Source organism: Anomaloglossus baeobatrachus, chromosome 2 (assembly GCF_048569485.1).
Source record: "Anomaloglossus baeobatrachus isolate aAnoBae1 chromosome 2, aAnoBae1.hap1, whole genome shotgun sequence".
NCBI lineage: Eukaryota > Metazoa > Chordata > Amphibia > Anura > Aromobatidae > Anomaloglossus > Anomaloglossus baeobatrachus.
The window spans coordinates 133,200,408-133,228,241 of NC_134354.1; the positions used below are offsets into that span (position 1 = coordinate 133,200,408).

Here is a 27,834-nt window from a genome sequence, read left to right on the forward strand (position 1 = left end):
TGGTAAGCGCTCCATCTTTGCTCATGACCCACTCTATATATGGGTTACCGCTGAGACTCTTTAATATACATTATACTTTGTTGACTCTTATTTATCTCAGGGGCTCCCTTATAAGTGGATTGTTTGTAAATACACTGCCTTACCTATAATGAATTATACGTGCTACCTTATGTGGGCTCTTTTTAGCAATTACCTATACTTTTAAATCTTAGCATGGCTGGGGTCCATGGGACCTGGATGGAGATAATTCTCTGATCTGGCTCCCCTGCACCACAGCTGTGAGCAGACAGGCAATCCATTTAAACTTGTGTGGCGCCCCTGACCTGGTCAGGCACCACTGAGTACTGCACCCATGCTGGGGACAGTACAATACAGGTAATCCAGAAGGCTGACAGGGGTGTGGTACACAGGCGCATAGTAATCAGCTCTCACACATGTACCCATGAGAGGACCCCTGGGGATCCCAGGAGGGGGAAAAGCCTTGACCTTCACTGGAATAGTGGAGGGGGCCAAAAGCCTCCATCTCCTCTCAAGGGGTGTGGTAAGAGAGTCTGGTTGCTAGGTGGCGTAGGCAAGAACAGGAGAGGAGGGGCAGTGAGTCAGTGAGGGCAGAACTCCATAGGGCTCAGTGAGGAGCAGACCTGTGGGGCTGTTGCTGTCTAACAGCGCCCGCGCAGTGGCTACTGACGGGGGAGAACGGTCAACTAGGAGTGCTACCCGAAATCCATCTTCAGCTAGAGAGAGAGCAACGGAGTGGGAAGTAAGGAGACTGCTAGAGAGTACCAGGCCCAAACGGGCGGCAGATCCCGAAGCGGAGATAGATCCAGCTTTCTTTTGCTAAACCTGCCGGTGTGGGGCTCTCAAAGCCCACACCACAACACCACAAAAGCCGCAGCCACGTAGCCACAGTTAGGGCCCATAGCTCACAGGAGGCAAGAAGCTGGAGTGATCTGGCCCAGGCGACAAGCACACGGCAAACGAAGGGGAGTGAGGCTTCAGCAACTTCCCTGGGTGACCCCCATAGGGACTCAAAGTCGGGGTCACCCCAAACCACCAAGGGCTAAGGAAGGCGAGTTAGTAGTCACCCTCACAAGTCAGCCTGAAGGACACCTGGTTCCCGCCTGGTTCATCCCAGCTACGCCCGGGTTACTCACCCTGCCACCTGAAGTGAGTAAAAACCCTGAAAGACATTCTGCCTGTGTGGAGTTATTCTGCGCCTTGTGGTACTACGCACCTACACCGGGCCCTGGGGCTTGCCTCACTCTCAGGAGGCTATTCCAACTAACTGCACACACCATCAGCCCCAGGCGACCCTCAACCTGCAGTGGCGGTCCCTACTGGCCGCAATACTGAGAGTGGCGTCACGACAAGAAGAAGATCTCCTACCTGTGACCAGATCCAGCTACGTGGAGTCCCTGAAGGTAATGCACCGACACAACACCTGTGGGGCTTCACATCTGGCGTCACGAACAGGATAAGGACTAGACCTGTTCAGACAGGTGACCATGTGCCTGGGCGGTCCGCTTGGAAAATTGGAAGCGCCGCCATATTGCCACCATGAAAAGCGCGCCGAAAAACAACAGCAGCCCGCGCTGGGAGAAGTTACCGCCCACGAAGAGGTGTGGTTACCCAGAGATCCTCTGCAGAGTTCTGACCTCGCTTGTGAAGAGAGCGGAAGCGTCCAGAGACGTCGGGACAGAAAGGAAGCCACAAGCCTGCTGCTGGGAGAGGAGCTGCTGAAAGAGGCAGAGCAGAAACTGAACAGCTTGCTATCAGAGGCAACGGCGAGTCCACAGCTGGAGAGTCGTGCAGAAGAGGGCGCAGAAGAAATGGCGTCTGACCGCAGAAATCCAGAACCGGGCTCCGCTGCCTGGTGGTATCGGGAGCTGGCCCAGTTCTGCGACCGACTGGAGACCCGGGTTGTGGAGCAGATCCGGGAAGAACGAATGGAAATGCTGGAGATGACCGCGGCGGTTCGGGCCTATGAAAGGAGAGCCGCGCGCCGAGTGCCAGACAGGACGGCGATGACGCAGACCCCGATGCTGCCACCGGTGGGTGAGTCGAGTGATGCCCCGGCCAGCGCAAGTGCCCCGACCCCTGCTGCCACGCCCGCGGTCCCCGAAGAGGCGTCCGGTGCGGCGACGCTGAAGCAGGCCGCAGCCACGCCAGGTGCGGCCTTCCAAGCCCCAGCGGCCGCAGCGATGCCCTGCTCGGCCCACCAAGACCCGGTCCCTGCAGCAACGCCCAGTCCGGCCCGCAAAGAACCGGCTGCCACCGCGACCCTCATCCGCGCCGCAGGCGTAACGCTGACCCAGGCCGCCGCCCTGCTAGGCCCGGCCCGCCGAGACCCCACCGCCGCAGCAACGCTCGTCCGCGCCGCAAGTGAGGTGCTGAACCAGGCCGCAGCCACGCCAGGCGCGGCCCGCCAAGCCCCGGCCGCCGCAGCGATGCCCTGCTCGGCCCACCAAGACCCGGTCCCTGCAGCGACGCCCAGCCCAGCCTGCACAGATCCCATCACAGCTGTGACGCCGATCCAGGCCGCCGCCATACAGGGCGCGGCCCGCCAAGACCAGGCCGCCGCCATGCCGGGCGCGGCCCGCCAAGACCAGGCCGCCGCCATGCCGGGCGCGGCCCGCCAAGACCAGGCCGCCGCCAAACAGGGCGCGGCCCGCCAAGACCAGGCCGCCGCCATGCCAGGCGCGGCCCGCCAAGAAGAGATTACCTCATCATTTACCCCGGCCTGCAAGGCCAGAGCAGACACCGCTCCCCAGTCCAAAGAGGTCCCTGCTAGGAAGACCCTGATAGGAGAGGACCCCGAATACTGGAAGCTGAAGGCTGACCTAGAGGCCCAGTTCCCACAAGAGATGGTGGATCGGTATCTGCTCCCTCCGCATACCCCCAAGGAGATTCAGGCAACCCCTGCAGCCGCGCCAGAGAGTCCACCGCCCAGACCAGCTGAGGACCACTCATCTCCAGCGCTACCACAACCAGAGTGCTCAGAAGCACTAAGGGGGAGAGGAGGCCAGGAAGCTGAGGAGCTGACTCCGGAGCCACCGGCAGTGGAGCAATACTCAGAGCCGGAGATGTTACCCTATTCACCTTGGGATGAGGAGGACTTGACACCGTCTGCTGACGAAGATCAGCCCAGAAACCTCACCTGGGGCCCTGCAGGCATTGAGGTAACAGCCCAGCAAAACCCAGCCCGCAAGACAAGGCGTCGCAACAGAACAACGCTGTCCCCTGCACCACAGTCTCCAGAGCAGAGAGAAGTCACAGCCAGAGACCTACAGGAGAAAAGGTTACTGAGAAGGTCCAGAGCCCAGGTCAGAGGACCCCTTTGCAGAGGAGTAGTGGAGGATTTCAATTTGAGAAGTGGATATGGATTCATTGTAGCCCCTGGTATCAAAGAAGGGATATTTGTCAACAGAAGAGATGTGAACGCTCATCTGCCTAGAGGACACCCTGGCAGAAACCTAAAGATGGGGGATTCAGTACAGTTTACCATGCATCAAGGCGAAAGAGGACTGTACGCGCTTGACGTAGCACTATGTGCCAGCAAACCTTACAGCCACCCCATGCTACAGGAAAGAGAAACAGATACAGGAAAGGAAACAGATGAAGATAGAGAAAGCAGAGACAAGGAACCTGCAGATGAGACAACAACAGATGAAGAAAGAGGCCAAGAAAGCAACAGGTGCCGCAGCCCTACAGGCCCAAGCCCTGGTATGGAGGAGTAAAGTAAAGAAAGAAGTTATCAGTTAAAGTTTTGAAAAAGTTTGTTTTGCAACGTTCTCAAGTTCAAGTAATGTGCCCACAAAAACTATTGTGAGAAAAACCATAAACCTTAAGGCTATGAACTGGCTATAGCCACAAACTCTCGCAGTGTAAATAGTTACACCAGAGGGCACCACCACCACCAGAGTCAGCCTGTTTAGGGGCTTGGCTCGTCTGCAACCAGGAGGAGCCCGTCCGTATATAGGGCCTTGGCTTACCTGCGACCAGAGAGCATGCCTGTTTATGGGGCCTGGCTCTCCACCACAAAGAGGGTACCTGGTCAGCACCAACTGTGGAGGCCGCCTCTGCATCCTGCCAGAAGAGGCTGAAGGCGCGGATCCACCAGGCCAGGTATACCCTGAAAACCACCAGCCCATGTAAGCCGCCTCTACATCCTGCCAGAAGTGGCTGAAGCCGCGGCCAACGTGAAAGGGTTTTGGGTGGGTTAACGGACTTGTGGGTGGAGGGTGGTGATGTATGGTACCTGGTGCTTTTAAAAATGTTTTACATGTTTTAATGTTTTATGCATTTTTAAAATGTTGTCTTGCAGCCCGAGGACGTGCTGGTGATAACTAAGGGGGAATGTGGCGCCCCTGACCTGGTCAGGCACCACTGAGTACTGCACCCATGCTGGGGACAGTACAATACAGGTAATCCAGAAGGCTGACAGGGGTGTGGTACACAGGCGCATAGTAATCAGCTCTCACACATGTACCCATGAGAGGACCCCTGGGGATCCCAGGAGGGGGAAAAGCCTTGACCTTCACTGGAATAGTGGAGGGGGCCAAAAGCCTCCATCTCCTCTCAAGGGGTGTGGTAAGAGAGTCTGGTTGCTAGGTGGCGTAGGCAAGAACAGGAGAGGAGGGGCAGTGAGTCAGTGAGGGCAGAACTCCATAGGGCTCAGTGAGGAGCAGACCTGTGGGGCTGTTGCTGTCTAACAGCGCCCGCGCAGTGGCTACTGACGGGGGAGAACGGTCAACTAGGAGTGCTACCCGAAATCCATCTTCAGCTAGAGAGAGAGCAACGGAGTGGGAAGTAAGGAGACTGCTAGAGAGTACCAGGCCCAAACGGGCGGCAGATCCCGAAGCGGAGATAGATCCAGCTTTCTTTTGCTAAACCTGCCGGTGTGGGGCTCTCAAAGCCCACACCACAACACCACAAAAGCCGCAGCCACGTAGCCACAGTTAGGGCCCATAGCTCACAGGAGGCAAGAAGCTGGAGTGATCTGGCCCAGGCGACAAGCACACGGCAAACGAAGGGGAGTGAGGCTTCAGCAACTTCCCTGGGTGACCCCCATAGGGACTCAAAGTCGGGGTCACCCCAAACCACCAAGGGCTAAGGAAGGCGAGTTAGTAGTCACCCTCACAAGTCAGCCTGAAGGACACCTGGTTCCCGCCTGGTTCATCCCAGCTACGCCCGGGTTACTCACCCTGCCACCTGAAGTGAGTAAAAACCCTGAAAGACATTCTGCCTGTGTGGAGTTATTCTGCGCCTTGTGGTACTACGCACCTACACCGGGCCCTGGGGCTTGCCTCACTCTCAGGAGGCTATTCCAACTAACTGCACACACCATCAGCCCCAGGCGACCCTCAACCTGCAGTGGCGGTCCCTACTGGCCGCAATACTGAGAGTGGCGTCACGACAAGAAGAAGATCTCCTACCTGTGACCAGATCCAGCTACGTGGAGTCCCTGAAGGTAATGCACCGACACAACACCTGTGGGGCTTCACACTTGTACTCTTTTTTGATATAGGCTTGTGTATTTTACACTATACTACATTATACTATATACAGCCTTTCATATAAGTATATAACAGACATAGAATACCCTTTGTGTCCTGCCTAGCTCACAATATGCTCTGTGACCCCGTTAGGTCGACTATGAATTTGAGTCCCACTGTATTAATGCATTTATTTATTAATACTGATATTAGTGGTCCACGGGACCTGGGTATTTAATTCCCCATTCTTGTGCTTAGTATGTCCTTTACTCTTTTCCTGTTATCTATTGAGATTAAAATAAATCTTCTATTTTTGCACCATAACTCCTCGTGCTCTTGTTTATTATACGGTTGACAAGTTGTAGTGGTGACGTCACACCTACAACACAGATGAGCACTGCAGCCACTCACTACGATCAGCCAGTAATTGGCTGCAGCGGTCATGTGTGCTGTAGTCATGTAGTCACAGCCTATCAACAAACACTGGAAGAAATGATATTGTCCACGCATTGCCTACATTTTATATACAGTATCTGCACGATTAGTCCCATTTGTAAGACGCTCCTGGTGCAGGGTATAGAGCTGCTGTAATAGACATCTGGCAGGAAATACATTATTATATGGAAACTAAAATAGTGGGGCTCTACCCTGGAGATATTCCATATAACACATAACAAGATTTCAGTATCCGCAGGATCCTCACTGGCTGCTAATGTGAGGCGGACAACACAGTGCATATGGCTCTGCATATAGCAGAATGACTCGGCAATCTTTAAATAGTGGCAGAGAAATCCAATAACCGGAGGGACTTGTCCTTAGGGCATCCTCTGCACTGAGCCATACCTCGCCAGCCATTACCAGTGAGGTGTCACATCCTTCACAGGCAGACAATAGTATTCTTTGTTTAATAAAAAGTTGTACAATTTTCTAATATATTTTCTGAATTAATTCAATGAGGGATCCAAGATCTCTGCTTGTTGTTCTATAAGAATCTTCACTGTTCACTTCCAATGGATAAAAAAACCTGCACAGCTCATGTGATGGACACACAGAGGCGCGCTGTTAAGTGATGGACACACAGAGGCGCACTGTTAAGTGATGGACACACAGAGGTGCGCTGTTAAGCGGTGGACACACAGGCGCGCTGTTAAGCGATGGACACACAGAGGCGCACTAAGTAATGGACATAGAGGCAAACTGCTCATGTGATGGACACAGAGGCGCGCTGCTCATGTGATGGACACAGAGGTGCACTGCTCATGTGATGCACACAGAGGTGCGCTGCTCATGTGATGCACACAGAGGCGCGCTGCTCATGTGATGGACACAGAGGTGCACTGCTCATCTGATGCACACAGAGGTGCGCTGCTCATGTGATGCACACAGAGGCGCGCTGCTCATGTGATGCACACAGAGGCGCGCTGCTCATGTGATGCACACAGAGGTGCGCTGCTCATGTGATGGACACAGAGGTGCACTGCTCATGTGGTGGACACAGAGGTGCACTGCTCATGTGATGCACACAGAGGTGCACTGCTCATGTGGTGGACACAGAGGTGCACTGCTCATGTGATGCACACAGAGGTGCACTGCTCATGTGATGGATACAGATGCGCACTGCTCATGTGATGGAGACACACAGAGGTGCACTGCTCATGTGATGCACACAGAGAGACTGCTCATGTGATGGACACAGAGAGACTGCTCATGTGATGCACACAGAGAGACTGCTCATGTGATGGACACAGAGAGACTGCTCATGTGATGCACACAGAGAGACTGCTCATGTGATGGACACAGAGAGACTGCTCATGTGATGCACACAGAGGGACTGCTCATGTGATGGACACAGAGGCGCACTGCTCATGTGATGGATACAGAGGCGCACTGCTCATGTGATGGACACAGAGGCGCACTGCTCATGTGATGGACACAGAGGCGCACTGCTCATGTGATGGATACAGAGGCGCACTGCTCATGTGATGGATACAGAGGCGCACTGCTCATGTGATGGATACAGAGGCGTACTGCTCATGTGATGGAGACATACAGAGGTGCACTGCTCATATGGTTGAATCTGCTGATATTAGCCAGGCCAGTAATAAAACTGCTGATGAACTGACTGGAGGTCCAGCCTGCAATCTAGACCATGCCACTTCACCACATTAGAGGATAATGCCATTATGGTACCTGAGTTGTGGACCCCAATACTTCATCTTTAAAGGGACTCTGTCAGCACAAAATAAAAGTGGTGCAGATGGAGTCACTGTGTGCTCTGTTGTGTATCATTTTTGGGGGTATATGCCTATTGGAGTCGGACACCCAGACATTGTAAATGCCTGGAAATGATGCACGACAGATTCTATCTGCACCATTAGGCCATGTGCCCACGGGAGATCGTACCTGCGGACTTTTCTGCAGGTTCACGCAGCAACTCCTCGGAATCCGCAGCTATCAGTTGCTGCGGTATATCTGCGGAGTTGTTACAGTAAACCTGCGGAAACAGTGCGGATTTCCAGCCCTGTATCTCCATAGTGGAGGAGCGGGAATTCCGCAGATAATTCTGCATGATTAATTGACATGAAGTTACGTGCGGCTGCAGGAAATCCGCAGTATTGATAAAACACTCCCCAAATCCCATGGGATAACATGGGGAGTGTCTGTGTGATGCACTGGCCGGGCCAGGTAGTCACAGATAGAGCCCCGCACTACACCAGTCCCCTAACAAGGTGACAGAAGCCAAACATTAAAACCCTAGTCACCCCCTCAGTGCTTGGTGGACACACCAGGGGGTGGAACCAGGCGGTTGGAAGACGAACACCGAGGAGTCTTAGACAGCCTGGGGCGGGAAAAAGTTCAGATCAGTTTGAGTGTTGAGCAGAAGTGGTCAGGCCTGTGTGTGACAGGCCTGATGTAAACTGAACCGGTGCCAGGGTAGGAGCCCTGGTACTGCTGGCTAGGAGGCAGACTGAGGCCTCTCTCTGCAGGAGCCGGGAAGACGGCTCAGTGGAACCGAGGTGGACCGGGACAGGGTAGTGGCCCGCCGGTACCGACCCGGGGAACCGACTCTGAAACCAGAGCACAAAGTGGGGGTACTCAGACCCTGAAGCTAAGTCCAGAAGCTACTGGCGGCTAGCTAATTAACTGATTGCGGCCAGGGCTATAGGTCCTGTCCCAGCCAAAGTCCTGACTGAAGGCAACAGCCCAACGAGGGGGATAGAAAGCCACCGCCACGGCAGAGAGATCCCAAGGGCCAGCGTCTGCGGGCAAAGGGCTCTTCAGGCAACCACAAGCCGGGAAGCGGACTCCTGAAGTTGCAAGCGCAGGTAGTCCACTATCACAAACAGGTGCAGGAGAAAAGCAGAGACCACCAACCGGGTGGGGGACCAGATTGCAGCCGGCTGCGGGCACCAACCACCATCATCTTGGTTTACCAGAGACTCGTGTGTTTACCAATAGTGAGTACATCAGTGCCCTCCGGCCGCCCATCTCCCTGCACTGCCAAACACCCCCAACGGGTCCCGGGGACACCATCCCTGCCCACGGAGGGGTTAACATCTTGCTGCGTAACATCTCCCCCGGGTGACCCATAACTGCAGCGGTGGTGTCCACCTTCACCACATCCCAGGGGTGGCATCACAAACTCAAACACGGCTCCGGCCGTACACCTACGTCCCCAAACCACAAACCCCTTTTGATCGACATGACCGCAGGACCCCCGGGTCCGGAGACCCTCGAGCCACCCACTGAAGGTCCGGATCCGAGCGGCTCTGCTGCTGCAGAGCACGGGGCGGCACAACTGTACTTGCGTAAACTCGTGGATTTATCTGGAAAATCTAGAAAAATCTAGGGTTTTACGCGTCAAAATCCGCGGTTACTTTCTCCCGCGGGCACATGGCCTTATAGTCAATGGCCCCATCGGTGCATATGTCTGAATCCCGTTTTGTGTGCGTGAGGGGTGTCCAGACTTAAGCCCCGACGGGGGCCACTGAATGTGGCGAAGAATGCAGTGTGAAACCACCCTAAAGCTTGGGTATACATTCACTTTGGCGTCCCCCTGACTCTCTGGTGCCTGAATCTTTGCTCCATAAGTCTCTACTCTGAGTCTGCTGAGACCATGTTCTCTGAGCCTCTTCTGAGTCTGCTCCCTGAGTCTCTGCTCTGGGTCTCTGTGTCTGCTCCCCGGGTCTCTGCTGAGTCTGCTCCCTGAGTCTCTGTTCTCTGAGTCTGCTCCCTGAGTTTCCGCTCCATGAGTGTCTGCCGAGTCTCTGCTCCCTGAGTGTCTGATCCCCGAGTCTCTGCTCCCTGAGTGTCTGCTGAGTCTGCTCCCTCCCTGAGTCTCTGCTCTGGGTCTCTGGGTCTGCTGCTCCCCGAGTCTCTGCTCTGGGTCTCTGTGTCTGCTCCCCGAGTCTCTGCTCTGGGTCTCTGTGTCTGCTCCCCGAGTCTCTGCTCTGGGTCTCTGTGTCTGCTGCTCCCCGAGTCTCTGCTCGTCCATTATTTATAGCCCTCAGAGCACATCACCGCGCGCTCTTTGTTCCGGACACTTCATAGACAGCAGCCCTCCCGTTCCGTGCTCCAGGCTGCTACCAGAAGCGCCACAACTGCTGATTGGCTACAGCCGGCTACAAGCCACACCCCAAGAGCTGATTATTGGAGGACGTGGTATATGCCCCGCCTTTCTTAGGCTGAAGCTGAAATAAGCAGAAGTGGATGTTGCTGTCAAGGAGACGGGATCTGACTGTTACCAGGGGGTGGGGCGAGGATGTGGTGACGTCACTCTGCGGCTGCTCGTCTCTGCGAGATGCTGGGAATCCAGACAACAGAAGATCAGCAGGACAGGTGCAGCCGCTTGCTCTCGGCCGGTGTCGCTTGCTCTCGGCCGGTGTCGCTTGTTCTCGGCCGGTGTCGCTTACTCTCGGCCGGTGTCGCTTGCTCTCGGCCGGTGTCGCTTACTCTCGGCCGGTGTCGCTTGCTCTCGGCCGGTGTCGCTTGCTCTCGGCCGGTGTCGCTTACTCTCGGCCGGTGTCGCTTGTTCTCGGCCGGTGTCGCTTACTCTCGGCCGGTGTCGCTTGCTCTCGGCCGGTGTCGCTTGCTCTCGGCCGGTGTCGCTTGTTCTCGGCCGGTGTCGCTTACTCTCGGCCGGTGTCGCTTGCTCTCGGCCGGTGTCGCTTACTCTCGGCCGGTGTCGCTTGCTCTCGGCCGGTGTCGCTTGCTCTCGGCCGGTGTCGCTTACTCTCGGCCGGTGTCGCTTGTTCTCAACCGGTGTCGCTTACTCTCGGCCGGTGTCGCTTGCTCTCGGCCGGTGTCGCTTACTCTCGGCCGGTGTCGCTTGCTCTCGGCCGGTGTCGCTTGTTCTCGGCCGGTGTCGCTTGTTCTCGGCCGGTGTCTCTTGTTCTCGGCCGGTGTCGCTTGTTCTCGGCCGGTGTCTCTTGTTCTCGGCCGGTGTCTCTTGTTCTCGGCCGGTGTCGCTTGCTCTCGGCCGGTGTCTCTTGTTCTCGGCCGGTGTCGCTTGTTCTCGGCCGGTGTCGCTTGCTCTCGGCCGGTGTCGCTTGTTCTCGGCCGGTGTCTCTTGCTCTCGGCCGGTGTCGCTTGTTCTCGGCCGGTGTCGCTTGTTCTCGGCCGGTGTCGCTTGTTCTCGGCCGGTGTCGCTTGTTCTCGGCCGGTGTCTCTTGCTCTCGGCCGGTGTCGCTTGTTCTCGGCCGGTGTCGCTTGTTCTCGGCCGGTGTCTCTTGCTCTCGGCCGGTGTCGCTTGTTCTCGGCCGGTGTCTCTTGCTCTCGGCCGGTGTCGCTTGTTCTCGGCCGGTGTCGCTTGTTCTCGGCCGGTGTCTCTTGCTCTCGGCCGGTGTCGCTTGTTCTCTGCCGGTGTCTCTTGCTCTCGGCCGGTGTCGCTTGTTCTCGGCCGGTGTCGCTTGCTCTCGGCCGGTGTCGCTTGTTCTCGGCCGGTGTCGCTTGTTCTCGGCCGGTGTCTCTTGCTCTCGGCCGGTGTCTCTTGCTCTCGGCCGGTGTCGCTTGTTCTCTGCCGGTGTCTCTTGCTCTCGGCCGGTGTCTCTTGCTCTCGGCCGGTGTCTCTTGCTCTCGGCCGGTGTCGCTTGTTCTCTGCCGGTGTCTCTTGCTCTCGGCCGGTGTCGCTTGTTCTCTGCCGGTGTCTCTTGCTCTCGGCCGGTGTCTCTTGTTCTCGGCCAGTGTCTCTTGCTCTCGGCCGGTGTCGCTTGCTCTCGGCCGGTGTCTCTTGCTCTCGGCCGGTGTCGCTTGCTCCCGGCCGGTGTCGCTTGTTCTCGGCCGGTGTCGCTTGTTCTCGGCCGGTGTCTCTTGCTCTCGGCCGGTGTCTCTTGCTCTCGGCCGGTGTCGCTTGTTCTCTGCCGGTGTCTCTTGCTCTCGACCGGTGTCTCTTGCTCTCGGCCGGTGTCTCTTGTTCTCGGCCGGTGTCTCTTGCTCTCGGCCGGTGTCGCTTGCTCTCGGCCGGTGCCGCCTTATCAGTGCATGTAATGGAGGCTTTTATTTTCTCTGTGTCAGGCTGTAACCGTCCATAGACGGAGGAGCTGCATTACAGTGCGCCGTGTAGTCCTTTCTCCCATCAGTGCATGTGTCTGAGGAGCAGTAGGTCACTTATTGATAAGTTCCTGTGCCCATTATCTGCAGGGTGCGGGGTTTCTGCAGTCAGTGTTGTCTTAGTGACTGTAGCATTGTGGTGCTGGAGAGAGGATGACCTGACAATCCCCAAGTCCAGGCTTGTGCTCCCCTTTGAGCTGCACAGCCAGGGCAGGAAAGGGTTAATAATACACTGTGATGAGGGGGTGCCTGTCTGCTTTGCCTGCTTTAACCCCCTGATGTCCAGTGTACTCTCTACCTCCCTATGGATGACATCTGTGCATTGGCTTCTGTGCGTCGCTGACTCATCTGCTTTATTTTTATACAGGTAACGCGGCGTCATCCCTAACAGTTCTGTCCGAGGAGAAATGCTGTAGGAGGCTCCATGGTCCTCACTCTCCTGATCTCAGCTTATAAACTCTGCAGATACATCACCATGTGTAACAACGAGCGCCTCGTCGTGCCGGGGTATATGAACAGCATTTGCTGGTGGCAGACTTCAGGGGGCCCTGGCAAGGCTGAGCAGGGGTCCCCGGGACTCAGCACTGATGTGCAGGTGGCTTTGGATAGAGTCCTGCCGGATCTCCATGTTGCCATCTCGAAGCTGAAGCAAGCCATGTGTGAGGAGAGCGTGTGCGACACCATCTCTGAGATATTTCAAATGGTGGAAGAGGCCTGGGTAATGCCAGCAGTGGGGCGCGAGGTTGCCCAAGGGTTGTGTGAAACAATCAGACTTGAAGGAGCGTTGGACTTGCTCCTCAGCTTCCTTCAGTCCACGGAGAAGGAGGTGCAGTACAAAGCATGTCACCTGCTGGAGCAGGTTCTGGTGCTGGAGAACAGGTAAGATGGGGCTGCGCTGAACACATGGACCTCTGTATAACCCAGCTGGGAGGCTATGGCTAAGTTCACACTTCCGTTGTTTTATATCCGTTAGGTCCGTCGTTGCGATTACGGCGGAATCTAGCACCATAGACATCCATTATAGCTCTTGACGGATTGCGACGGACACCTGCGGAGTGCATTTTTTTGCCGCTCCAAAAACGTTACATTCAGCGTTGCTCCCGCCTGACGGTCAGTCAGTAAATGACTGATCCGTCACACGACAGATGCAACACAAGGCCATCAGTCACAATCCGTTGCTAATAGAAGCCTATGGGGAAAAAACAGATTCCTGCAAAATATTTTGCAGGATACCATAATTTCTCAAGGCGACGGATTGTGACTGATGCAAAACAACGGAAGTGTGAACTTAGCCTAATGGGGCCATCTTAGGAACATTGACAGCTGAGGACTGTCCAGTAGTGATAAGCGCGCACTGCCATTCTCAGGTGCTTGATGCTGGTAACGACACTCAGACGGGCTCAACTCGTGTACCAAGTATAATGGAAGTCAATGGGAAGATCTTACTGAATAATACTCAAGTTCCCCATTCATTTCCATAACACTTAGTATACGAGTCGAGCCCGCCTCAACAAACAACTGCTCATTACGAGTACCAAGCACCTGAGCCTAGCAGTGCTTGCTCATCACTATTGTCCAGTGTTTACATGGCAGCCTGCGTAGATTTTTTTTTCTTTTTAAAATAACACATGGAGGGGTGTCGTCACCTTACACACCATCGTGCACCCAGCATAGGCCGCATCGGAGGTCTGCACCCGCTCCGGAAGGGATGCCACCTATGTCCGCATGTCACTGGCTGCAATAGTCAGGTGACTAGTAGTACAGCACATCAGCGGGAGTTTCTCGAATAACCCTCTCTTCTAATCACCTGACCATCAGTGGTGCTGGGACATCCCGATGGCAAAGTCATCATGTATGGAGCTGGTATAGTCCTCTGGAGCCGCCTATGCTGGATCTATAGGGATGACGGAAGGTGAATGTGCCTCTGTGTGTTATCTGGAAAAGTTATAGGACTACGAAAAATGTTTTCACTATCAGAGAACCCCTTTGCATGCTTTTCTCCTCTCAGCTATTATCCGTAAGTGCAGAGACAACATTTGTATAATATTTATATTAGTTTGAGCATTTAAGTACTTTTGCATTAAAAACACGTGTCCAGTAGAAGGAACACACGTCATGTAAATCTGCAAGCGATATTTCACGCCTTATACAGGGAGGTAAATACAAATCATAAGACCTCACATCAGAAACCTGAATTGAACCCTTTCCCCATTCCTAAATAAAAATTCAGTAGAGTAGGTAAGGTCATGGCACAAAGGCATCATACACCTAACGTTTAAAGCCAGGGTGACGGCATGTCCTGTGGTGTGTACAAACGAATTGTGCCTCTACTTATGCCCCTTAGTGACCATACCCCTTTTATGGCTCAAATAGAGTATGATGCCCCCTAAAATGCCCCCCCCCCCCCTCACACACAGTATGGTGATGGTGTATTTATGTGTTTCGCTATGTATTGTCATCCATCTGTTACTAGTAGAGCACATGCTCTGCGAACAAAATGACAATTGGTATATATAAGATATTATCCAGCACACATAAGAAACAAACACTAATACACAGACAGCGCAGAGATACCATCAGCCGTAATGTCCGTCCTCAGGATCAGCGGTGAGGATGTGATTATAGCCAGAGAGCTCTTCTGACTCTTCAGTAAGTGGCTCAGAGAGAAAACAAGATAAAGAATTATTCACTATTTTATGTCAATTATTCTGACTTAAAAGAGTTCTTAGACTAGTTATACCGGGGTGGAGTGGGTTATTTAATTTAGTACATCCTACCTCCTATTCAGAATCTGTTATCAGCAAGCAGCCAGTTCAGTGGAGCGACGGTGAACGGCGCGTCCTAAGGGATCTCGGAAATATTCACAGCCATTATCACTGCTAGATTTCATATCTCCTTTTACCTTAGCATCTGCATAATTACCTGTGAACGATATTCGCAGATCTTTTTGTAGGTTACACTAAGTTACACTGCAATAGGGAGAAGACTGTGCCCCTTGTAAAGGAACACTGATGCCCTTTATACAGCTAAAGGTCATTAGATGGGCTGATAATTTATTAATAATAATAATAATTGGGAATGAGCATTTATACTAATATACAAATTCGTTCTTGACTGTCAGCCCTAAACAGGCTGGCAAACACCCAACAAAAGAGCTTAAAATTGATTGTTCTCCGCAGCACATTGTCCTGTGTAAACAGGAGGTGTACTGTCATTAAAGGGTTTTTGTCAGCACAGAATGACTGTTCAAACCTAATACAGGCGCTCGGTGCATTATGGCGGAGCCAAGCATTTAAATACATCTTCCCACCTGCTTGTTTTCCATCTACCTCCATCCTCCCTACTTCTTTGATTGACAGCTCTGGCTTCATAGAGCCAGAGAAGGGAGGAGATAGATGGAAAACAAGTAGTTGGGAAGGTGAATTTAGATGATTGACCCAGCCAGGGTGCACCGAGCGCCTGTACTTGATTTCTACAGGCTCTGCTCTGACAGAATTCCTTTAAAATTTTGTTCTAGGAGTACAGAACAGTCGTATCGACCATCGACGTTGAGTATTTGGTGAGTTTATTACTTCAGTATTTGTAGCCAAAACCAGGCATGGGTAAGAAATACAGCAGTGGTGACGTGTTTCTATTATACTTTTCGGCTATGTGCACACGTCTCTGCGTTCTATTCCACAGCGTTTAAGTCACTGCATGTGCGTTTCAAAACGCAGCCGAAAAGCTGCGTTTTGAAAGCATTGTTCATGCAGAATTCATGCGTTCTGGTGCTTGCTTTGCCGTAGACAGAGTGGGAAAAGCATCCGGAACGCACAAAAGAAGTGACATGCTGCTTTTTAGAACGCAGCGTTTGGCAAAATATTTCAGCAGCGTAAAAGCATGAAAAATAGCACATGTGCGCACACAGCCTTCCTCTGATTGTTCCACTCCTCGTTTTGGTTACAAATACTGAGGTAAAAATCTCACCAAATAGTCAGCATGTGCACGTGGCCTCAAACATAAAACCACACATGTAGCCCTGTGGTCTGTATTTCTCATTACACTGTCATCTCTTTACAATCTGTTGGTCAATAAACAGAACTTATTAATCAGTGACATCATTGTTCGACTCTAATTCCATTTGCTGCTGCTGTGACATCACTGACTGGCTCTGATTTCATTTACTGGTGCTGTGATATCATTGTCTGGCTCTCATTTCAATTGCTGGTGCTGTGATATCACTGTCCGGCTCTGATTTCATTTACTGGTGCTGTAACATCATTGTCTGGCTCTGATTTCATTTACTGGTGCTGTAACATCACTGTCCGGCTCTGATTTCATTTACTGCTGTTGTGACATCACTGTCAGGCTCTGATTCTATTTGCTGGTGCTGTGATATCACTGTCAGGCTCTGATTTCATTTGTTGGTGCTGTGACATCACTGTCCGGCTCTGATTTCATTTGCTGGTGCTGTGACATCACTGTCCGGCTCTGATTTCATTTGCTGGTGCTGTGACATCACTGTCCGGCTCTGATTTCATTTGCTGGTGCTGTGACATCACTGTCGAGCTCTGATTTCATTTGTTGGTGCTGTGACATCACTGTCCGGCTCTGATTTCATTTGTTAGTGCTGTGACATCATCACTGTCCGGCTCTGATTTAATTTGCTGGTGCTATGACATCACTGTCCGGCTCTGATTTCATTTGCTGGTGCTGTGACATCACTGTCCGGCTCTGATTTCATTTGCTGGTGCTGTGACATCACTGTCCGGCTCTGATTTCATTTGTTGGTGCTGTGACATCACTGTCCGGCTCTGATTTCATTTGTTGGTGCTGTGACATCACTGTCCGGCTCTGATTTCATTTGTTGGTGCTGTGACATCATTGCCCGGCTCTGATTTCATTTGCTGGTGCTGTGACATCACTGTCCGGCTCTGATTTCATTTGCTGGTGCTGTGACATCACTGTTCGGCTCTGATTTCATTTGCTGGTGCTGTGACATCACTGTCCGGCTCTGATTTCATTTGTTGGTACTGTGACATCATTGCCCGGCTCTGATTTCATTTGCTGGTGCTGTGACATCACTGTCAGGCACTGTTTTTATTTGTTAGAATCAAGAGAGAGTAATTTGTGCAAAAAATAAACAATTTTATTAGAAATTCATAAACAGACAAAAAAGATCTAAAAACAACCACAGGAGAGTGGAAGGGGGAGACTAATGGCCCAATGATAGGAAAAAAAGGTTTCCAAATAATGTATAAAATACCACATTACTTTGCATTATATTGTATCAAATAAATACAGCAAACAACAAGACCCAAAAACCCTCCAAAACAGGGCAATACCAATATAATAAGTATAGGGGAAAAAAAAATCCCATATTACAGATGTTGTGCTGGAGACAAGTTATGGAGACATATATGTTGTATATCAAGCAAGGAAACCATATTTACCTAAGGTGCAAGTACAGAATAGTGCTGTTAGGAAAAACTCCTAGGCCATCAAGTACCCCCAAACAGGATCAGAGCACCACCAACGCGCGTTTCGCTACGGGTTGCACGCTTCTTCAGGGAGGAAGATCTTAGGAGTTTTTCCTAACAGCACTTTTCTGCACTTGCACCTTGGGTAAATATGGTTTCCTTCCTTGTTATACGGCATATATGTCTCCATAACTTGTCCGGCTCTGATTTCATTTTCTGGTGCTGTAACATTACTGTCTGGCTCTCATTTGATTTGCTGGTGCTGTGACATCATTGTCTGGCTCTGATTTCATTTGCTGGTGCTGTGACATCACTGTCAGGCACTGTTTTTATTTTCTGGTGCTGTGACATGACTGTTTGGCTCTGATTTTATTTGCTGGGGCTGTGACATCACTGTTCAGAACTGACATAATTTTCTGGTGCTGTGACATCACTGTCCGTTAATGGATGCATTCTCATTAGACTTCAATGTTAAAAAAACGGATCCTGCAGAAATCAGTTATTTAACAATGGATTAAAAAGTTGTGTTTGCAGAACTTTTTTGCCAACGGATGTCTTCAGCATCCATCCATAACGGATGATTAGTGACATGAACTCAACCTTAGTTTGCTAGTGGGATGTCACTAACCTAAGGTCAATCAAACATTCCCATCCTGCCCTTGGCAGTCTACGTTTTAGACAAGTTTACTCAATATTGTAATGACTAGACTGCAAACCTGACCACTAAGGCCTTGTTGTTTTGCCACAAAACTGCATGCAAATCCTCATGCCAGCAAAGTTAATGAGAATCCTGAAGTTTTGTGCACTTGTTGCTTTTTTTTCCCTTGCAGATTTGGTGCAGAAATAAATGCACCCCAGAATGAAAGGAAAAACAGCACCAAAAACATGTTAAAATGCACATTTTTTTCTACCAAGAGATGCAGATTTGTTGCACAAATTTCTGCAACCAAATACTTAGGGGTACTTTGCACGCTGCGACATCGCTAGCCGATGCTAGCGATGCCGAGCACGATAGTCGCCGCCCCCATCGCACATGCGATATCATGGTGATAGCTGCCGTAGTGAACCTTATCGCTACGGCAGCTTTACACGCACTTACCTACCCTGTGACGTCACTCTGGCCGGCGAACCACCTCCTTACTAAGGGGGCGGGTCGTGCGGCGTCATAGAGACGTCACACGGCAGGCGGCCAATAGAAGCGGAGGGACGGAGATGAGCGGGACGTAAACATCCCGCCCACCTCCTTCCTTCCACATTGCAGCCGGGACGCAGGTGGGAGATGTTCCTCGCTCCTGCGGCTTCACACACAGCGATGTGTGCTGGCTCAGGAACGAGGAACAACATCGTAACATCGGTCTTTCCGAAATTATGGAAATGACCGACGCTACACAGATCGTCGATTTACGCCGCTTTTGTGATCATAAATCGGCGCATCTAGGCTTTACACGTTGCAACATCGTTACTGGCGTCATGTGGCGGATGTGCGTCACTTTCGATTTGACCCCGACGATATCGCAGTAGCGATGTCGCAACGTGCAAAGTACCCCATGTGCGCACCTAGCCTAAAATGAAAGAAACTGCAAAAATATATAGAAACCAAATATACAGACATCACAAATACATTCTGTCAAGCAAGCTCCATTATACAAAGCTATGCTCACAATTGTTTATAAAGGGTATGTAAACATAAGTGAGGGCCAGCAAATACTGTGGTATCATGGTGCAACCTTCTGTATTGATTTATTATTCTATGCCAGGATGCAGCATGTTCAAAGGTACTGCACAATGTGTACTGAGCTCTCCGACAGACAGTCTCACTTCCTTTCCCGTCACCACCAGTATATACTCTAAGCACTAATCATTAAGGTATCTCTCATTAATCACGCCAATTTTAGAAGTGATAGAATTACTTTATTGCAATGCACTCAGAACTCTGTGTGCCGGGATCCTGAGCAGATCGGTGCAGAAAGCTTCTGGACTTTTTTTTTTTTTATTTATACTTAACCCCAGTGTGTGAATGAAGGTGTATGAGCACTTTAGAAACCAACTTTAGTTCTATAATGCTTATAGAATGTAAAAAGAAAAAACCTAATAATAATATTAGTAATATTTTGGCAAAAGATTTCTTGCTAAGGGTGATTGTAAGGTGCATTTACACTGCTCGTTTATCAGCAATGAGCATTAGAGATGAGCGGTTTTGGACCCATTCTTGACCCCAAAACTCAACCTCCCAATAAGTCAATGGGGACCCAAACGTCTGTGCTGTAAAATGGTTGTTGTTAGTGATGAGTGTACTCATGGAAGTTTGGGTTTGCCTGGTTTAGCCACACTTTAGTTAAAAGTTCAGACTTGACCCCTGACCCTGAACCTCATATAAGTCAATGGGGACCCAAACTTCTGTGCTGTAAAATGGCGGTGGTAATTCTTTCTCTCCCTCTTTCTCTTTTTCTCTCTTTTGCTCTCTCTTTCTCTTCCTCTTTCTTTCTCTCTCCCTCTTTCTTTCTTTCTCTCTTTTTCCCTCTCTTTCTCCACTACTAATGTGACCCACTTTCTTTTATCCTAACTACGGTAACACTTTCATAATATACTTCTATCAATGCTCCTGTAAGCTTATCTCTTAAGAAGCTTGTAAATACCTATATTGTTTTTGCAGATTTGATCCTTCCGGCTGCAGATCGGAATTGGACCAACTGAGCTGGGCACGTCACTGGTGAGGGCTAAGAGGAGACTGAAGAGTGATCTGGGCATGTGTACCGAGACAGCTATCACTCACAGAGAGGCAGCCCCATCCTTACCAATGATGTGCCCTGCTCAGTTGGTCCAATTCCAGTCTGCAGCCGGTCAAAGCTACAACAACAATAAATGTATTTACGAGCTTCTAAGGCTAGTTTCACACATCCTTCTTTTCGCCAGTTTGGCGGATCCGGCTCAGTCCAGTACAGTGTATACAGTACAGTGGCAGCGTGACAAGCTCCGGTCACATGCTGTCATGTGACCGGAGCATGTGACGTAGAAGTTACAGCGCTGCTAATGTACTGTATCATACTGGCGAAAAAGTGATGAAAGAGTCGGCTCAGCACAAATCCAATAAAATATAAAAAAAATTACTTTATTGATATTTCCTTAAAATAGTCATTCCTGGAAATACATCACACAAAGGTATAATCTGCATACAGGTGAAACTTTACGCGTTTCGGACCTATATCATAAAAACAAAAGGGTCCTTGGTCATAAGTGAATGTATCATACTGTACTGGAGTGCGCCGGATCCGCCAAACCGGCGAAAAGAAGGATGTGTGACACTAGCCTAAGAGATAAGCTTATAGGAGCAGGATATATACCGTAACATAATTTATTAAGAAGCTATTAGTTAGGAAGAGTTAGGATAAAAGAAAGGGGATCGCATTAGTAGTGGAAAACTTCTTTAAGGATCCAGCATATCCAATATTGGACTGCCAATCCTTACGTTCTCCCAAAAAAATGCTCCTGTGTATGGGAGAGTCTGGTGAGATAGCTGCCGGCTGAATGATCAACCGAACCATCATTCAGCTGACATCCCTCTTAGCCTAAGGTATATGAGGGCTTAAGTTCATCCATCCTGATTTTGACAGCTGTATATGGTCCATTTTTTTACATCAATAATATATACAAGTCCAAATACAGTTTCTTATGTAAATAACTGCACTGGATCTGTTATAAACAGATGCCATACAGATAGTGCCTGTTTGGCATCCATTGATTTGCACACCTATTGAAATAGACGAGTCTCATCTGAAAATGGATCAGACTAACTCATGCTGCAGTTTCTTTCAAACAGACCATTGATATTTGTAGAAATTTTTTTAATTCTTAAATCCACCCCCTTTTCTCATCTCCAAGTCCTCCTTTTGAGTTGTCAGTGTCTTGCCCCCTTTACCAATGTCGACTTTGACAACGCCCAAGTATATAGAGAGGACAGTACTGCAGGAGGTCCTAGTGATGCAGAGTGGTGGGGGAAAGTAGGTGGCACTAAGAGTGTCAGAGCAGGCCACACTGCAGGAGTGCCCCCCACAGTGACATGCCACACTTGTTGTTTTGGCCTGTCTGGCATCATGGGTCCTACTGTGATCGCAGGATGCTGCGGCTATAGGTGCGCCCCTGTATGTTATTTATTAAAATCCTGCAGTTATGTCTTACTTCCCGCACACTAACACTTTCAGCACACACGGCGAGTAATACGGAGCAAGTGGAATGCGATAAAAAAATTGCATTCCTCTCGGAACTCTATGGGCCCGCTCCCATGAGCGATTATTTTCTCAGCCCTAATCGGACCGAGAAAACAGTCTCAGCATGCTGTAGGTGGAATGTGATCCTGTTTCACTCGCACCCATTCAAGTCTATGGGGAAAGAGAAACATCACATTGCACTCGCGTTACACCAGTGTAACGCAAGTGCAGTGCGAAAATTGCATGAGCCAGCACTGGAGGAGATAGGGAGATAAATTCTTCCCTCTCATCCACAGCGCCTGCCCTCCCCTCCTCAGCACCGACTCTCCGCTCCGCAGCGCTGGCCCTCCCCTCCACAGCTGTCGTCTGATCGCACGATCGGCCCACAGTCACTTGACACTTGCATGACACTCGGCTCCCGCTGTGCTGCCAGCGTGAGCCGAGTGTCGTGCGACACTCGCACTAATCCCAGAGTGGCCTCAAACTTACAGTCCACTTAGGATTTTAATGTCCCTTTTATAGCACATGAACATGAAGTCCTTTTATACAATGTGTTTTGTGTTATTCTCTTTGCAGAGATCGCATTGCACGTGTTGGATTGGGCGTTATCTTAAACATTTCAAAGGAAAGAGATGACCCAAGACTCGCCCGACACCTCTCTGGCGTCCTTGAGCACATGTTCAAACACTCCGAGGAAACCTGCAAAGAGCTGATATGTGATGGGGGTCTGGACTCAATCCTGTTTTGGTGTCGCTGGACCGATCCACTAGTGCTGAGACATTGTGCTATGGCTTTGGCCAACTGTGCTATGTATGGTGGACCTTCTAATCAGAGGCTGATGACTGAGAGAAAGACGGCTGAGTGGTTGTTCCCTTTAGTTTTCTCAAAAGAAGATGAACAGATTCGTTTTCATGCTTGTCTGGCAATCACCGTATTAGCAACGAACAAAGAAATTGAGAAGGAGGTAGAAAGGTCTGGCACACTGGCATTGGTTGAACCCTTTATCTCTTCCTTGGACCCTGAGGAATATGCCCGTTGTATTCTGAACAATAGTGATAACACACAAGGAAGGACAGCTGGCGACCTTCAGCGGCTGGTGCCACTGCTGGACAGCACACGGCTGGAAGCTCAGTGCATTGCTGCCTTCTACTTGTGTGTTGAAGCTGCTATCAAGTCCCAGCACAAGAATACAAAGGTGAATTCAGTTATGTTTACCCTGTCCATTGATCCATTCTACAAAGGGTAAAATAAAAGTAATGTAGCTAAAGCCCCCAAACACAATAGAGCAACGTTGTCCGAACCCATCCACGATATAGATGTGTTTGGCTTAAGGCCATGTCTCACTAAGCGACATCGCTAGCGACATCGCTGCTGAGTCACGGTTTTTGTGACACAACAGCGATCTTGCTAGCGATGTCGCTGTGTGTGACATCCAGCAACAACCTGGCCCCTGCTGTGAGGTCATTGCTGAATGTCCTGGACCATTGTTTGGTCGTTGCTCTCCCGCTGTGAAGCACACAATCGCTGTCTTTGACAGCGAGAGAGCAACAACTGAATGTGCAGGGAGCAGGGAGCCGGCTTCTGCGGACACTGGTAACCAAGGTACACATCGGATAACCAAGCAAAGCGCTTTGCTTAGTTACCCAATATTTACCTTGGTTACCAGCGTCCGCAGCTTCTAGAAGCCGGCTCCCTGCTCCCTATACACGTAGCCAAGGTACACATCGGGTAACTATAAGCAAAGCGCTTTGCTTAGTAACCAGATGTGTACTATGGTTACCAAGCACAGCGCAGCGTCGTTACACAGGTCGCTGGTGCCTGGTGGCTGATCTCTGATCGCTGTGGAGATCTGCCTGATTGACAGCTCACCAGCGACCATGTAGCGAAGCTCCAGCGATCCCAGCCAGGTCAGATCACTGGTGGGATCGCTGGAGCCGTCGCTAAGTGTGACGGTACCTTTACAGTCTGATGTGTATTACTGATGATCGTCAGGTGAGATAAGGATCTGGTATGTCTGGCTTTGGAAAGCCGATCCTTTTACTCTTTCAAAATTAAGTTGCCCTAAAGATGTTTTGCAGTGGCTCTTTCATAGAGTACAAAATCACGCTCACTACTGTGCACTCCTGTATATGGGAGAGTTGGGCAAGATAGCTGCTGGCTGAACCATCATTCGGATGACAGCTTTCTAAAGTGTATGGGGAATTTAAGTAAGACTTTTTTTAGGCCGCTTTCACTTTGCGTTTCCATCTACATTCACTGGTCCCGTCGGGGCATCCATCAGAACCCCCTTACCCCCTTGCAAAACACGTTTCGGACGCATGTGCCGACAGGGCCATTGACTATAATGGAGCAGACAGAGTCAATGTGTGCTCTGTCTTGCACCATTTTTGGGCATATATACGTTTTCTGCAGGCGGACAACCGAACGTAGTCTGCTATGTCTGGGAGTCCGCCTACAGAAAACGTATATGCCCGAAAATGGTGCAAGACAGAGCACACGCTGACTCCGTCTGCTCCATTATAGTCAATGGCTCCTTCGGCACATGCCTTCGAAACACGTTTTGCGAGGGGGGTTTGGACGGATTCCCCCAACGGGACCAGTGAACGTAGGTAGAAATGCAATGTGAAAGTGGCCTTACCTGTCTACAGAATAAGTGATAAAAATTCGATCACTGGGGGCCGCACTTTTGTCAACCCTGTTAATCACTACAATGGGGGTCCGAAGCCCTCCATCTTCACTGCATTAGGAGAACTGTGATTGGAGCCGTGGTTGTGAGTATAAGCTGATGCGCCCTTCAAAATCAAAGACATAGGTAACTAAATGCCATGCACTGCTGTTTTGATAAGCTCACTAATAGGGATGATCGAATACCACAAATATTCGGCTTCGCGAATATCCAACGAATAGGTCGGCGCTATGCGAAAATTCAATGCGCAATGTAAAGGCCGCTTTACACGCAACGACATCGCTAACGAGATGTCGTTGGGGTCACGGAATTCGTGATACACATCCGGCCTCGTTAGTGACGTCGTTGCGCGTGAAACGCAGGAACGATCGTTAACGATCAAAATTACTCACCTAATCGTTGATCGTTGACACGTCGTTCTAATCACAAATATCGTTGCTGTTGCAGGACGCAGGTTGTTCGTCGTTCCTGCGGCAGCACACATCGCTATGTGTGATACCGCAGGAACGAGGAACCACATCGTACCTGCGGCCGCCAGCAATGAGGAAGGAAGGCGGTGGGCGGGATGTTACGGCTGCTCCTCTCCCCACCTCCGCTTCTTTTGGGCGGCCGCTTAATGACACCACTGTGACGCCGAACGAACCTACCCCTTAGAAAGGAGGCGGTTCGCCGGCCACAGCGACGTCGCTAGGCAGGTAAGTATGTGTGACGGGGACTAACAATGTTGTGCGCCACGGGCAGCGATTTGCCTGTGACGCACAACTGACGGGGGCGGGTGCTTTCACCAGCGACATCGCTAGCAATGTCGCTGTGTGTAAAGTGGCCTTTAATCTATGGGAAGGCCGAATAGTTGTTATTCGGGTTTCCCATAGACTTACATTGCGCATCAAATATTCGTAAATAGTCGAATAGCGGCGATCTATTCGGCGAATATTCGCAAAGCCGAATATTTTGTGGTATTCGATCATCCCTACTCACTAACAATCAATGAACCGTCAGGATCCATGTTTGGGAACTCCTGTATTCAAACGCATGTACGCAGAGAAGGAACGTTGGCTTATCAGCAATCAGATATTTATCAACTATAATGTGGATAGGGCGCATTATGGGAAAACCCCCTTAAAGGAAAACTCAATTCAGAGGAGAAACTTAACTCAGACTATATTCACATGCAGAGTTTTTGCAGCGTTTTCTTTTTACCTCATTTTTAATGCGAATTAAAAGCTGCATCAGTTTGAAATCTGCAGCTTATCAATTCTTTCAGCATTTTTCAGCATTTTTTTACCCGTACAAAGCAAAGAAAAAATGCTGCAAAAAACATGAGGTTTTTTTAAGTGTTTTTGTTCAATAGAATTAACTTTATTAAACATGTACCGTAGACAAAGGTCCAAAGCTGGCTTTACACGCTACGATATCGTTAATGATTTATCGTCGGTGTCCCATTGTTTGTGACGCACATCCGGCGTCATTAACGAGATCGCAGCGTGTGACACTTATGTGGACCTAAAACTATTGCAAAAGCGTCCAAAATCGTTTGCCGCGGAGAGGTAGTCCTAAAACAAAAAATCGCTCTCTTCTAATTAGCGTTGTTGTTCCTCGTTCCTGCGGCAGCACACATCGCTGTGTGTGACACCGCAGGAGCGAGGAACATCTCCTTAACTGCCTCCACCAGCTATGCGGAAGGAAGGAGGTGGGTGGGATGTTTACGTCCCGCTCATCTCCGCCCCTCCGCTTCTATTGGACGGCTGCCGTGTGACGTCGCTGTGACGCCGCACGACCCGCCCCCTTAGAAAGGAGGCGGAAAGCCGGCCAGAGCGACATCGCAGGACAGGTAAGTAGTGTGATGGGGGTAAGCGAGGTTGTGCGCGACGGGCAGCGATTTGCCCGTGTCGCACAACCGATGGGGGCGGGTACGATCGCTTGCGATCTCGCTAGCGAGATCGCAGCTTGTAAAGCCCACTTAAGGGGGGCTTTACACGTTGCGACATTGCTACCGATATATCGTCGGGGTCATGTCGTTAGTGACGCACATCCGGCGCCAGTAGCAACATCGCAATGTTTAAATCCTAGGTGCGACGATGAACGAGCACAGAAGCGTACAATATTGCTGATCTGTGTAGCGTCGTTCATTTCCATAATGTCGGTTCGACCGCAGGTACGATGTTGTTCGTCGTTCCTGCAGCTCCACACATCGCTGTGTGTAAACCCGCAGGAGCGACAAACATCTCCTTACCTGCGTCCTGCCGGCAATGCGGAAGGGAGAAGGTGGGCGGGATGTTATGTCCCGCTCATCTCCGCCCCTCCGCTTCTATTGGCCGGCCGATTAGTGACGTCGCGGTGACGTCGCTGTGACGCCGAATGCACCTTCCCCTTGAAGGAGGGTTTGTTCGGCGGTCACAGTGGCGTCGCCGACCAGGTATGTGCGTGTGAAGCTGCCATAGCGATAATGTTCGCTACGGCAGCAATCACCATGTATTGCATGTGCGACGGGGGCGGGTACTATCGTGCTGGACATCACTAGCAATTGCTAGCGATGTCACAACGTGGAAAGCCTGCCTTACACTCTAGCACCAGGAAGGTATAAGTTATGCTCAGCTGCTATAGTCCTGGTGCTCGGGAGAAAAAATAGCCAATAGAGAAAGTAGCCCCGACACACAGTACAAGAAAAATAGGAACAGTCCAGGTATGGTATGCTTGAACAGATTTTATTTTTCACCAATCAAACGGTACTGCCCGACGTTTCGGCTTGTGCAAGAGCCTTCAACAGGGACAGAAAAGTAACGTGGTTATCGGATATAGGAAAAAAATCTTATAGGTACATCAAGGCCTATAGATGGGAGTGAATGTTAAGAGTAGGCGTGAAGAATACTTGATGGGAAGATATCGTTGCTACATATGAAGTAGTCAAGGAGAGCGCCAGTAAAATGCTATCATGCAATGTGGACAGGGCTCACATAGGAGAAATGGGGTAGAGAATGAAAGCAATAGGACATTAGAGTATATGTAGTATAATAACTGATCAGGCGTAGTGTGGTAGATGAGACACCAAGGTGAGGTCAGTTACACTATTAGTAATGGGATAATGGTGAGAGCACCAAGGAAATACCTATCGCGGCATGGTGAAGGGTGAGTATGTGGAGGGAGCCTCATGCAGTGTAACACATCTCCTTCACGTAGAGTTGATCAGGTTGCTGACTGTGGTTTGTGCAGTGTTGCTCCACTTCTCTTCAATAGCTGTGCGAAGTTGCTGGATATTGGCAAGAACTTGAATATACTGTTGTATACACTGACCCGCATATGCTCAATGGGTGACACGTCCGTGAGTATGCTGCCATGCTAGAACTGGGATGTTTTCAGCTTCCAGGAATTGTGTACAGATCCTTGCAACATGAGGTCGTGTATTATCCTCGTTGAACATGAGGTGATGGTCGTGGATGAAG

General features: G+C 50.5%; 1 protein-coding gene across 1 annotated transcript in view; it reads left to right on the forward strand.

Annotated features, from left to right (window-relative positions):
* Nucleotides 1-10,249: 10,249 nt before the first annotated feature.
* Nucleotides 10,250-27,834, forward strand: part of SARM1 (sterile alpha and TIR motif containing 1) — a 56,432-nt gene continuing 38,847 nt past the window's right edge. The window contains exons 1-3 of the mRNA XM_075335350.1: nucleotides 10,250-10,334; nucleotides 12,412-12,923; nucleotides 22,285-22,903. Of these exons, the coding sequence (XP_075191465.1) occupies nucleotides 12,469-12,923; nucleotides 22,285-22,903 (1,074 nt within the window). The 5' untranslated portion in view covers nucleotides 10,250-10,334; nucleotides 12,412-12,468. The remainder of the gene's footprint in view (nucleotides 10,335-12,411; nucleotides 12,924-22,284; nucleotides 22,904-27,834) is intronic.